The 15,009-nt window shown below is 38.9% G+C and overlaps 1 protein-coding gene across 1 annotated transcript; it reads left to right on the top strand.

Annotated features, from left to right (window-relative positions):
• Nucleotides 1–411: 411 nt before the first annotated feature.
• Nucleotides 412–13,510, top strand: LOC120079285 (c-Myc-binding protein). The gene is made up of 5 exons (XM_090314421.1): nt 412–445; nt 535–617; nt 735–784; nt 12,240–12,363; nt 13,366–13,510. Exons 1-5 carry the CDS (start codon nt 412–414, stop codon nt 13,462–13,464), a joined length of 390 nt encoding a protein of 129 aa, XP_090170547.1. The 3' UTR covers nt 13,465–13,510.
• Nucleotides 13,511–15,009: the final 1,499 nt, after the last annotated feature.

Raw genomic sequence — 15,009 nt, 5'->3', positions numbered from 1 at the left:
AAAATAATGAAACACCTTTCTGAAAAACCTGTTCCGTTCTGAAAAAGCCTCGTCTTGGAAATCCCTGTTTGAAAAATCTTCGTTCAACAAAAACACTGTCGAAAACCAAAGAATTAATCACCGTTGAAATGGAGTTTAGAGTTTAAAAAATCACCATTGTATTGTGTTTAGGTATTATTGATTTGAGGCTTCAATCGTGAAAATTGTCAAATCATTCGTACACTGACGAGCAATCACATCAAACCAAGGAATTTCAAGCGAGAGCAAGAGTGTTTAATTAGACGAGAGCGAGAATGAGACTTACCTCGTGAGGCACTTGTGAAGGAAATTTACATAATTTGCTATGACAATGATGTCAGTAGAGGGTCAATTGACATTATTTTTTAAAAATGAGACATTTGGACCCAAAAAATGGGTCATCCGTACAAATTTCCCGTTCTTCATCGTTTTGCTTCTTTCTATCGAATTTCATGCCCCCATTTGTTGAATCGTTTTATCTTTGTGATAATTACAACCCTTTTTCTGCGATTTAAGAAAAAGAAGCGAAGAAGGAAGCTTTTAGGAAGTATTTGGAGTCTAATGGCATTGTTGATGCTCTCACCAAAGGTTGGTTATTAGTATGGCCACTTCTCTGATCCATCACCCTCTGTTTTCTTTTTTTGGGAATTCTCTCTCTTTATCATACCTTTGAATTTTGACACATTTCTCTATTGCATTTCTTTTGCTGGGTTGAGGTTCTGGTTGCTTTGTATGAGCAAAATGACAAGCCTACCTTTACTCTCGAGTAAGTTTTTTTCTTTCAGTTTTTGGTTTTGGATCATGTTATTATGTCTTGTTTGCTGCTGTGATAGTTGGAGAAACATTAACAGTTGAGGCTAACCATTGTTCTAGCTATTTAAGTTTGCTAGTAACTGTTGAAAAATAGAGAAGAAAAAACACAAGATTTACGTAGAAAACCCTAGATCAGGGAGAAGAAACCACGATAGAGACTGATTTTTTATTCTTGATTTGATACACAAAGAACAAGAGAATATGCCAAATAAATAGATAGTGGGAAGCCCTAGGGTACATAATATTACTAGAATACCCCTAGGGTAATAAGCTGTTTTTCGACAGTCCCCCTTAAGCTGGGGTGTAAATATCAATGAGGCTCAACTTGCTAACATAATAATCAAAGCTTTATCTGAGTAACTCTTTTGTGAGCACATCTGCAATTTGCTGATTTGAGGGAACATAAGGAATGCATATACTTCCGTTGTCAAGTCTTTCCTTGATGAAGTGCCGATCAATCTTAATGTGTTTTGTTTTATCATACTGGACTGGATTATTCGCAATACTTATTGCTGCCTTATTGTCACAGAACATTTTCATTGGGAGCGCATTATCTTGATGAAGACCTGACAACACTTTCATCAACTAGATTTCTTCACATATCCCTAAACTCATGGCTCGATATTCAGCCTCAACGCTACTTCTGGCCACAACTCCTTGTTTCTTGCTCCTCCAAATCACTAGATTACCCCAGACGAATGTGCAATACCCAGATGTTGACTTTCTATCAACAACAGACTCTACCCAATCAGAATCAGTGTAGGCTTCAATGCAATGTTTATCAGACTTCTTGAACATTAACCTCTTACCTGGTTTTCCCTTCAGATATCCTAGGATGTGTTCAACTGTTGTCATGTGTTCCTCATAAGGAGCTGCATGGACTGGCTGATAACACTAACTGCATATGATATATTAGGTCTCGTGTGAGATAAGTAGATCAATTTCCCAACTAACCACTGATACCTTTCTTTGTTGACAGGGACACTATTACCTATATTACTAAGCTTTGAATTATATTCAACTAGGGTGTCAACAGGTTTGCATCCAGTCATTCTTGCTTCCTTTAGGAGATTAATAGTGTATTTCTGTTGGGACACTGAAATCCCATCCTTTGACCGAGCTACTTCCATTCCGAGGAAGTATCTTAACTTCCCAAGGTCTTTAATCTCAAATTCTTTCGCCATTTTTGCTTTGAGTTTCATAATTTCTTCATCATCATCATCACCAGAGAGCACAATATCGTTAACGTACACAATGAGAACTGCAACCTTCCCTGAAGTTGACTTCTTTATAAACAGTGTATGATCTGAGTGCCCTTGGGTATATCCTTGTCATTTGACAAAGGTGGTAAATCTATCAAACCAGGCCCTCGGAGACTGTTTCAACCCATATAGTGACTTCCTCAGTCGGGAGACTCGGTGTTTGAGCTAATCTTCAAATCCAGGGGGAGGACTCATGTAGACTTCCTCCTCAAGTTTTCCATTGAGAAAGGCGTTCTTTACATCCAGTTGATGTAGGGGCCAATCTCTGTTCACTGCAACTGACAGTAATACTCGGATAGTATTGAGCTTAGCTACGGGAGAGAATGTCTCAAAGTAATCCACACCAAAGGTTTGAGTAAATCCTTTGGCAACTAACCTGGCCTTATATCGGTCGATCGTTCCATCAGACTTATACTTTATAGTGAAGACCCATATGCACCCAACTGTTTTGTGCCCTTTGGGTAGGATCACCTGATCCCATGTTCCGTTTTTCTCAAGTGCCTTCATCTCCTCCATAACAGCAGCCTTCCACTTAGGAGTTTTCATTGCATCCTATATGCTACTCGGTACCATCCCTGTATCTAAACTGGTGGTAAAGGCCCTGAACTCAGATGACAGGTTACTGTACGTCATGTAACTATGCATAGGGTACCTTGTACATGATCGAATACCTTTCCTTAGGGCTATCGAAAGATCGAGGGAAACATCATGCTCTTCCCACTGTGATCAATAGTCTCCTCTGCCTAGGTTTCACCTTCAGAAGTCTCCTTTAAATCATCATCTCTAGTATCATTCACATTTTTTGGAACTGTTTTCGGATCACTATACACCGTCGTCGTTCCATCTGCTATAGTGGTGCTGTCAGCACCTTTGTCTCTTTTTTCCTCACTGCAACCATTAGTCTCAGCACAAGTATCAATCTCATTAATTTCAGGAATACACGTACCTGATGCCAGGTCTTACTCATGGACTGGAGCCGGAGATGCGACAGGTGGCACTGTTTTCTTCCTGATATTCTTTCTATAGTATGTTATCCATGGGACTTGATTTGTAGGGGGTACAGGGTTGACATGTTCGGGAATTGAAGGTGACTCAAATGCAATTGCATACGTGGACCAGTTAGCCTCTTCACTTGAGGTCTCCCCCTGAAGATGGCTAACGAGAAAGAAGGGTTGATCCTCAAGGAAGGTGATATCCATGGAAACAAAATAATTGCGAGATGATGGGTGATAACATTTATACCTATGCTGATGGAGCGGATACCCGTCAAAGACACATTTTTTAGCACGGGAGGTGAATTGTGTGCAGTTTGGACCGTGAGAATGAACAAAGGCAACACAGCCAAATACTCAAAGTGGAACATCTGAGACTAAACAAGTAGTTGGGTAAGACTCACAATCTAACGGATTTTGAAAGTTGAGGACTCGGGAAGGCATTCGGTTGATTAAGTGAGCAGCAGTAAGGATGACATCCCTCCATAAGTAAGATGGGAGTGATGTGGATAGAATTAAGGAATGGGCAACTTCTATCAAATGACAATTTTTTCTCCCGACTACCCCATTTTGCTGGGGGGGTGTACGCACACGAACTTTGGTGGATAATCCCTTTGAAGGTAAGGAAGTTCTTAAAGGAGGCATTAAAGAATTTTCGCTCATTGTCACTTCTCAAAATACCAATCCTGGCATTAAATTGGGTTTCCACAGTATTATAGAATTGCTAGATATAGACAACACCTCAGATTTATCAGTGAAAAGAAAGACCCAAGTAAGCTGAGTATGATTGTCTATAAAGGTGAAAAACCAGCGTTTCCCTGTGGAGGTTGTGGATGGTGAGGGACCCCAAACATCACTATAAACTAAGGTAAAGGGTTTGGATGGTTTGTAGGGTTGGGAGTGAAAGGAGACACGACTTTGTTTGGCACGAATATAAACATCACAATTTAAAGAAGACATATTAATATTGCGAAATAAATGCGGAAACAAGTATTTCATGTATTGAAAATTTGGATGTCCTAAGCGATAATGCCATAACAAAAAATCATTCTCAGTAGTAGAAAAATTTAAAGAAACAAGACTAGTCCTATAATCATTCCTAGAGGAAGCATCATCAGTTAGGAAGTAGAGCCCCCTATCGTTCCAGGTAGTGCCAATTGTCATCCCCGAGCTCAGATCCTGAAATAAAACAAAGTCGGGTGAAAAAATTTCCTGACAACTCAGATCTCTTGTAATTTTACTGATAGATAACAAATTATATGATATCTTAGGAACATGCAATACATCCAGCAATACCAAACCCTCAAACGGAGATAAATGTTCTTTTCCTGCAACTAGTGCAAATGACCCATATGCAATTCTAATCCGTTCGTTACCAACACTTGGACAATATGAAAGAAATTGATCAGAAGTGCCAGTAAAATGATCTGTCGCTCCTGAGTAAAAAATCCATGGTTTTTTACCGTTAATACTAATAAGGCCAAAAGACTAGATAGTACCTGACTGGGCGATGGCACTGACTCCAACTGTACTTAGGTTGGTCGTATTGTCTACTGAGGATTGATGTTGAGGGTTCTCATTCACCGAGTTACTCACAAAGGCACGCCCAGGGGTTGATTTGTCATGTGACTGGCGACGTTTACTATTCGGGGGCCATCCTTGTAGCTTCCAACACTAGTTTTTTGTATGCCACAACTTTTTATAATGCTCACAGATAGGGGTGGACTTCTTATCGCCGTCAGAGCTGGAGGACTTAATGGCAAAAGCAGCAGCATCAGTAGAGGTAACTATTGGGTTATTCATTGCACTTGATCTGTCTTCCTCCAAACGTATTTCTGAGAAAACTTTCATGAGAGAAGGTATAGGGTGTTGACCTAGAATCCGACTCCGAATGGCATCAAACTTTGAATTTAGCCTAACAAGGAAGTCATAGACACAGTCAACTTCCTCAATTTTTGCATACTGAGCTCCGTCATGCGCATACTTCCAGATCATTTCCCTACAAAGATCCATCTCTTGCCACAAAAGCGACATTTTATTGCAATAGGACGTTACATCCATAGATCCCTGCTTGCATTCATGGGTCTGTTTCCGTAACGTATAAAGTCGGGATGCATTCTGCCTCTTTCAATAAAGTTGTTGAACAACATCCAAAATATCTTTGGCAGTTGCAGCATAGAGTAACGGTCTGCCAATTTGGAGTTCCATACAATTAATCAGAACAGATCTCAACAGTGAGTCTTCCCCCTTCCAGATCCATTCCTGAGGGTCTCCTGGTACAGGCTTAGGTATCTCTCCAGTCAAGTACCCAAATTTGTGACATCCTTCTAAGGCCATTCTGATGGATTGAGACTAGGAAAAATAGTTCTAGTCATTCAACTTTTCTGTAGTAATAAATCCTGCAGAATTTCTCATAGATTGATAACTTGTAGAAATACAAGTTATTTATACTGCTGTATTTAGATATTGCGGTTAAAAGAAAGGAAAGTTGCGTCAATTGTATGGAAATTGGCTAAGAAATACAATAATTATAAATTGTCGACAATACACCCACTAACACCATTACGATGGTAGAAAAGAATATTTCAAATCTGTTTTGTAGGAAATCCAGTCACCATATGCATTCATGGCTCAAGAGAGAAAGATTAACGCATTTACATCGCATTGCACCCATGATTCAGGAATGAATAGACAATCAATGCAATGATGGCGCATGCGACAATCGATCCAGAGTTGAACTTTAACCGCATGCGGTAATAAAAAAATAACACCGCATGCAGGCACACGATCAAAAGATGCAAATGAATAATGCAATCACGGAGGATTTTGACACGTGTACAACTAAACATTGTGCATCTTCGACGGATTGATTACATAACAGAAGGAATATTTATTCCACCATTCTCAGAATTTCCATAACAATAAAGTGGAGACCACAAATCAGAGAGTCAAAGCTTTCATCTATAAATACCCTCAAAGAATTCACTGAAAAGATATACTCGAGACGAGATAATTAATACGAGGCTATTGAGAGAGAGGCTGATCTGAGTGCTAATCGGAGAAGATCCGAGAAGAGAAGAGACAAGGTCGAAAGGTGAGTCTCAGGGCGAATCATTCCAAATCTCCACCATGAAGCTCTGTACCTAGATCAACTCTACCAGTTGAGCAAGCCTAAGAGGGAAGCTCATCCTTCCATTCACGCCATCTAACCCGGCCAGTAATCTCTCCATCCAGATCGGTGTCAAGACATTGGCACTCTTCTGTATCTGTTTCTAACTCTTATTCATCAATTGTATTTCATCTTCCTAGTCTAAATCATTCACAACCATGTACCAGACGCTTGATTTTATAATTAAATGTCATGATCACTTTCGTTTCCACATTTCTGTCTATTTTCGTTCCTCCATTAATCACTTTCTCCACGATGTTTTCTTAATCCCTGGTGATTAATATGAATTAAACAAGTAACTTAATCTGTGCTAAAGAGATAAAGATGTCTAGCTAAAGCATGCTAGACGGGATCTTCACCTGCGAGAGTAGAAGTGAAGATGCCATTCTGATCTGTCGAGAGAAGGTTAGAAGAATGCGTTAACTAAAGCAAGAAGTACTTCCAGAGATGGAAGCAACCTTACATTCACTACGTTCGTCTTTGTTTCACCATAAAGATGTGGGAAACGCGGCCGATCACCGAAAGGTATACGCCAAGGGAAAGTGAAACTGTACTTATATCTTCGACGCAATTAAGGAACTTGCGATGTTTATATTAATTATCCTTTCTCTTTCTGCTTCACACATAAGCCTTGTCACCACATAACACGACCTTTGTATAATCTTCACAGTCAGTTTTAACCTCGGTATCTTGTATCATGTAACCTGTATCTTGTATCATCATAGCTTAGGTTTATAGTGCGCACTTTACTTTTATCGCAATTTACTTTATTATCACATTTTTATCGCTTATCTTTACTTTACTGCACAATTTACTTTATCGCATGTACAAACCACACTTTTAGTAAATTGAAAAACCCCGGTCGCATATATCATGAACGAAACACAATTAACCTAAAACAATCCCTGTGTTCGACCTTGGATCACTCCGAGAAACTTGCGGTGAAATTATACTTGGTTTCAATGTAAGGAAACTTGTGACAACGCATAGCATACTATAAGCATATCGTTAATAATGCATATTTCTAGAAGTAGTATCGCATATCATCGCAATCATCCATGCGTTATATGACATAAGAAGATAAATTTCATTTGTTCATATTCATAATTGTCCACATGCTTAGAATAGAAGCATTGAATTTTATGCGTTACAAGTTTATGGCATCATCGCATTTTATGTCATCAAGTTTATGACGCCATTGCTGGGGATTGGTTAACGGTTATTGTTTGAGAATGTTTGTGGTATTTTACAAGACAGATCTCTTTGTATTGACTGTTCAATGTGGAGAGCAGTTTGATAGTTTATGAGTACTGGTATCGAACCAGAATTCATAGCTGACCCAAAGATCCAGCGTACCTTTCGTGCACGGACACGCCAGAATCAAGCAAGGCGAAATAAAGCAGTTGAGCTTCTAGAGGTGTTTAAAGATGAGGGTTGTTGGTTATGCGATTGCCTTGGTTACCCCTGGTTCGAGTTATGGTGAAAAGGAGGATTTCCTTAACTACCACTCTGATGGTTGACTAACCCCCCTTGCTTAGGATTGCCTTCCCAACCAAAGTTAAGATAGCTCTTCCAGCCAGGATTGTAGGTGTTGCTGAAGGGGTTGTTTTGGATGGCGCATACTTGCTAGAGATTCGATGGGCACATTTCTGCTACATGAGCCCCTCCACAATTAACACAACTTATTGCGACCACTTGAGTCAGTGCAGCGGGTTGCGCTGATTGTTGGGGGATGGCTCCTTGATTGATTGTCATCGATTGAATGATGGAGGTCACCGCGGCCAACGTGGTCATTGTCTCTAAAAGAACAATGACAGTTTCATTCTTTCTTCGTTCGGTGCCTCGGCCTCCAAGCCATCATCAATCCAGTCATCCATGTTTCGCGATATGTGTTCAAGGATGAATTTAGCCTCAGTATACGTTTTGTCCATAAAACCTCCTACCGCGGAGGCGTCAGCAGCAGCCTGCGTCGATCTATTCAGGCCGTTATAAAAGGTCTCCATCAAAACGCAATCGAGTATCCCGATATGTGGGCAATTTTTCACTAATCTTCTAAATTGCACCCAGGCGGTGCTTAGGATCTCATTCTCCATTTGCTCGAAGTTCAGCACGTCCTTTCGTCGCCTTGCATTGACGGCCAGTGAGAAGAACTTCATGAATCGCTCCACCAGTTAATCCCATGATGTGATCTCGTTTGGCTCCAGTGAGTGAGCCCACCTCTTGGCTTCATCCCTCAAAGTGTAAGGGAACAAATACAGTCTAATACTCTCCAGGGTAACGTCAGGTAGTGAGAAGTTGCCGCACATTTCAACAAAGCTAGTCAAGTGGGCATGCGGGTCTTTACCTTGTAGACCTCTAAATTGTCCTGCATTTTGGATCATTTGTAGCATAACCGGCTTTATTTCGAACCTTGTATTCTCCTCAACAATAGGCCTCAAAATCCCAGGCAAAAAATCATACAGGTTGGGTGCCGCATAATTCCTCATGAGGATGTTGCGATCAGCAGCCAGGAAAACAGGATCCTACACTGGCCTAACAGCCTATTGATTTACTACGGGAACCGCATTGTCATTATTATCTGCCATACTCGCTGCTTTCTTTCGCCTTATCCGATTCTGACGTGCCCGTGCGCGAAAGGTATGCTCGATCTCAGGGTCAGCTTCGAATTCTGTTTCAGCACCAGTACTCATAAACCGTCAAGCTGCTCTCTGTGTTGAACAGCCAGTACAACGAGATCTGTCCTGCAAAACACCACAAACACACTCAAATAATAACCCGTTAACCAGTCCCCGACAACGGCGCCATAAACTTGTAACACGTAGTTTTTTAGTATGATGCAAGTCCATGCCATAAACTTGTTGACATAGATTTTATGCGATGTTATGTGATACTACTTCTAGATATGCGTTATTAATGAATGTTCTTGTAGTATGTTGTGCGTTGTCACAAGTTTCCTTGCGTTGAAACCAAGTATAATTTCACCGCAAGTTTCTTGGTGTGATCCGAGGTCGAACACAAGGACTGTTTGAGGTTATTGTGTTATGTTTGTGATATATGCGACCAGGGGTTTTTCAATTTGTAAAAGAGTTTTGTGTACAAGTAATTAAACATGCGATAAAGTAAAGTAAAGTGGTAAAAATGTGGTAATAACATAAATTGTGATAAAATAAATCTAAGCTAAGATGATACAAGATACAGGTTTCATAATACAAGATACTGAGGTCAAGGCTGGCTGTGAAGATTATACAAAGATCGTGTAATGCGGTGACAAGTCTTATGTATGAAGCAGAAACAGAGAAGATAATTAATACAAACATCGCAAGTTCCTTAATTGCGTTAAAGATATAAGTACGGTTCCGCTTTTTCCTTGGCATACACCTCTCAGTGATCGGCCATGTTCCCACATCTCTGTGGTGAAACAGGGACAAACGTAATGAACGCAAGGTTGCTTCCATCTCTGGAAGTACTGCTCGCTTTAGTCAACGCATTCTTCTAACATTCTCTTGATAGATCAGAATGACATCTTTACTTCTACTCTCACAGGTGAAGATGCCGTCTAGCATGCCTTAGCTAAACGCATTTATCTCTTTAGCACAGATTAAGTGACTCGTTTAATCCATATTAATTACCAAGCTATTAATAAAACTTCATGAAGAAAACAATTAATGGAGGAACGAAAATAGATAGAAAAGTGGAAATGAAAGTGATCGAGACATTCAATAAAATTATTTAGCGTTTGATACATGATTTGTGAATGAAAAGATTAAGAGAATGAAATACAACTGATGAAATAGAGTTAGAAACAAATACAAATAAACGTCAACGTCTTGGCGCCGATCTGGATGGAGATTTGCTTGCCGGCATGGATGGAACGTGCGGAAGGATGAGCTTCCCTCTCAGGCTTGCTCAACCGGTAGCAGGGATCTAAGCACAAAGCTTCATGGCGAGGATCTGGCAGAATCGCACTGAAACTCACCTCTCGGTCTTGTCTCTTCTCTTCCCGGATTTCTTCCGATCAATACTTAGCTCAGCCTCTCTTTCAATAATCTAGCATCAATTAGTCCTCGTATCAAGTATACCCATATCAAGTATATCTTCTCTGAATTCTATGGGGGTATTTATAGGTAAAAAGCTTTTACTTTTGGCTTGTGGACCCCACTTCTTGTTATGGAAATTCCGAAGATGGAGGAATAAATATTCCTTCTGTTATGCAATCAGACCGTCAAATCTGCACAATGGTTAGTTGTACACGTGTCGCAATCCTCCGTATTTGCGTTGCTCAGCTGCATCTTTCGATCGGTTACTCGCATGCGGTGTTGTTTTTATTACCACATGCGGTTGAAATTCAACTCGGGATCGACTGTCGCATTGCGCCATCATTGCGTTAATCGTCTCTTCATTTTTGATTGACGGGCGCAATATGACAGAGATGCGTTGTTCAGTTTCTCGTTAAGCCTTGATCGCAAGCGGTGACTTGGTTTCCTGCAAAATAGAGTAGAAATATCCTCTTCTACCATCTTAATGATGTTAGTGGGTGTAATTGCGTTAATTTATATTTATTGTATTTCTGAGCTAATTTTCATACAATCGATGCATATTCCTTCTCTTTTGGCCGCAATATCTGAATAAGGCAGCATAAATAACTTGTATTTCTACAAGTTATCATCGGCTGCCGGATTGGAAGTTGAATCGGTCAGCTACTGGGTTGACAAGCTCACCATCGCTCGAGGAGTTTGCTGTGTAGATCTGACCACCGGTGCAATTGAGACAGAAGCGATCGGCTACTGGGTTATAGATCTGGTCAGCGCAATCGGGAAGGAGATCGGCGCATAAGGAACGACTGAACTCTCACGGGATGACTCAACCAATAGAGGCGCCGCCAAATGGGTCGGCTATCGCGCTGGGTTCGACGCTGGCTACTGCGTTGCCTGGATTGTTGCGACTGGCTGGATCTGTTCGACTGGAGCTAGGTCGGCTAGGGTTAAGATCCGACACCGATTGGATGATTTTCAGCAATGCAGCTTGGAGGTACTATTCCACGACTTCTTGTATGGCTGTGGTGATGTTGGCATTTACGGCCCACTAGTTCCAAGGGAGGTTGCTGATGGAGACTCTGGTCTATTCTCATCGATGATGGCCAAGGTTTCGTCGCCAGGCTCTGATACCATGTTGAAAAATAGAGAAGAAAAAAACACAAGATTTATGTGGAAAACCATAGATCAGGAAGAAAAAACCATGATAGAGACTGATTTTTTATTATTGATTTGATATACAAAGTACAAGAGAATAGGCTAAATAAATAGATAGTAGGAAGCCCTATGGTACATAAAATTACTAGAATACCCCTAAGGTAACAAGCTGTTTTTCGATCGTAACTAGTATTTCCTAGAGCATAATGTCTTATTTTCTTAATTATTATATATCAAACTCAGTTACAAGCTGTCAAAACAAAGTTGATTTCAACTGGGTTTAAATCTTATTTTGTTTTAAATAATGTTCAAATCCATTAACTTCCTTTTGTTTCAATTTCAAACCCATTTATCACTTACTGATAGAAAATAATGTCATGATTCCTTGTCAGAGTTCTGGTCTGTTTGAGCACGAAGTAGAATTAGTTTTGTTTTCCAGAATTCTTCGAAAATTGTGAGTAAAGCAGACCTTTCTACTTCTGAATCCTGTCAAGCATTCCACAAAAGTATGTACTGTATTATAGAAAGTCAAACAATAAACTACAAGGTGTTTGTTACGTTAGAGATAAATATTCTCAACAAGAATTTTTCCATGAATGTTATCGTTTACTTTTGCTTGTAAACATGTCCAAAAAATGTAGTTTCTTCTTTTTTTTTCTTAAATAAAGAAAAATCATGAACGGATAATTTTATTGAAGACAATGAAACTATACAAAATTTTCCAGGGAGTTTGTAATAGCACATTCCCATAGGAAGTAACTTCTGATAAGCTTTCTTTTTTCTCTTTATTTGACAGATTTGTTCAACAAAGACTTGGGGGTCCATCTGTAGATGAATATGAGAAGTTACGATCTGAGATGGCCGATTTGCAAGTCAAGTATGATGAGCTTCTAGCCAAACACAAGGAAACCTGTAAAGAGGTAGTGGTTGAAGTTATCTGACTCGATGCTATTCCTTGTTGAGAAAAGAATACATGTAATGAATAGATATACTCTAATCTATGAGTTTATACTTTATTGTTGTTAAGAATACATGTAATGAATAAATATATTATAATCTATGAGTTTATACTTTTAGGTTGAGTGGTGACTTAATATGATATTATTAAGGCACACAAAAATGTAGTAGTCTTCTCAGGTTCAATCACAAAGCAAAAATAAAATATATAATAAATTAGATCTTTAGTAAGAGATAATTTAATTAGGTTTTGGGAAGATATTTCTTAATTTCTTTCAAAAGATTTATAAAAGAATAAACTAAAAAATGGCGAGACACGAGTTCGCACTTTCCAAAAGCTGTCTTATATATTTGTTTTATATTATCTACCACATTAACTAGTATGATCAATTGATCAAGTTGTGCAGTTAAAATGTTGTAGGGCAAGCAGAGAAACTGAAATTAGAGAAACAAGAAAATGAAAAAGAACGAAAAACAAAGAGAAGATAGAAAAGAAAAAAGGACGGTTGAATATACAGAATGAAAATAAATGACTTTAATATTGTCTCCACAGATAGAGCCAATCTGATAGGGTTGATAAAGATAAACCACCAGTCTGCTTTACTTATGCTAGAAGGAGGATGCAGGAATCAGGAATCTAGAAGGGAAGCTAAAGCAATAGTGGTGAGCTTGTACCTGTAGAGTTTGGGTAGTCCTGTTAGTTTTCTGTACATTAATAAGTATGTAGATCAATACATATCAACAGTTCTCGTTTGGAAGTCCTATCACATTATCTTCATTCTTTATCAAGCCATGAAATTACTACTTGCAAATGGAATTTCAAATTCCAAGTCCGGACATTGACATCGTGACCTATTATTTGATCTTTCTACTTGTTGAAATTGAATGCATATCCTGAGATTAACTGATTTGCTTGGTCAACTTTTGAACTCTTGAAATTCGTTGGTCTATATATTGTGTTTCAGTTGGAAGAACTTAAAAGCTCGTATAACATCACTGTAACATCTACTAAGGACACCACCGATGATGAGGATGAAAACAATAAGCTATGTATGAAGGACTAATGGAGTTGCATATGGGAGGTTGATGGATTTTCTGTATAGTAGCCAAAAAATGTGATACCTTATTCCTTAAAGGTATGTGAAGACCTTACGATTTGCATGTTGAAAGAGGAAGATATTTGCTAAAAAGTTGGATTGTATGAGGTGTATATCTTTTTACCTTTGATTCTTTGACATTGTTTGAGTTGAAAACTCTCACTTTAGTTATGCCAGTTATGTCGTGATGTTTTTAATGTGCATTCGAAAATGAAACTGAAAGTTGAAAGCTTAGCATGGAAAATAGCAGAACTATAATCTCTGAAACTGCCATCTTTTGCAGAAGCTGCATTATATTTATAAGTTGTATTCCCTATTTAAACCTCGGTTTAGACACAACGGCGAACCTTCACTTGATTTATCTTGGCAGTGATGAGAGAGTGGGTTTTGGTTATTTTACTTATCCCCATTAATATAAGATTGATTTTAAAACGAAACTGCTATACAAAAAGAAAGAAGCCCAAAACACAAGGGAGCGTCTCAAAGGAGTTGGAAATTAACTCCGTGTGTTCTTTATGGGATCGAGACTGAGGATTTGAATAATTTTTCACTAAAATTTGGAGGCATTTTTAGGACTTTTAAGTCCATTCTGGAGGAGGAGTTGTGTTCTTTGGCAGTTTTTTTCTTTTGTGTGCTTTATCTGGCTGGAAGGACTGGGAGAGTGTTTTGGGAAGGGATGGTTTGTCTTGTGAGACTAGTCACCGTGTATGCAAGAGGGCTTGGATACTCACAGATATAAAAAGAATAAAAGAAATAAATAAATTTCATTGCTCTTGGTTACCGAATGTTGGGGTTCTGTTTTTTTTTTTTCTTTTTTAATTGCATTGCCTTTCTTTTTATGAGTCTTTCATTGCTTGTTCTTTCACATTCTTAAAGAAAGCTGGTTTTCTATTAGTTAGAAAAATTAAGGAAAACTTCTTAATAGTCACACCTACCCTAGAACTCTCATCCCATCTCAAAGTTTCTTTTTCCTTACCAGATATTCTATAGAATAGCCATAACAATTACACGTGAAAGAGAAGGATGAAACCAAAACTCTTCATTTGAACGGTAGGATCTTTTACAAGCTGAAAGTACACCAGAGGTCTTGAAGACTGTCACATTTTGAAACTTTAATTCTAACTTATCTCCCCAACACATAATCCAAATCCTCATAAGGACACTTGCAAAAGACACACTGTTAAATCCTCGATAATGTAGCGGAAGACCTTCAGATGAAGTCTAGAGTGTCAATCTTTCCATAGACAGATTTCAACTTCAAATCTTTATTTTATACAAAGATAAGACAAGCTACAAAAAAGTGGACATCCATAGAAGAAAGAAGATAAAAGATAAGAAAACCAAGCAAAGGGAAATATTACCCAATCAAGGATCTTTCCAAGCAAGGGAAAGCAATGAGATTAGTCTTCCCAAGATTTTTGAAAGTCGCTTTAACTCCACGAGCAGAGAACCTCTCAATCGCAAGCAAGATGGAGAGCTTGTCTATCTTACTTTCTGATTGTTGTTAGAGCT

This window comes from Benincasa hispida, chromosome 6 (genome assembly GCF_027475165.1).
Source record: "Benincasa hispida cultivar pf3 chromosome 6, pf3_genome.v1.1, whole genome shotgun sequence".
In the NCBI taxonomy this organism is placed as follows: Eukaryota; Viridiplantae; Streptophyta; class Magnoliopsida; order Cucurbitales; family Cucurbitaceae; genus Benincasa; species Benincasa hispida.
Note: the sequence above shows the minus strand (reverse complement) of the source record. Positions and strands in the feature narration are given on the sequence as shown.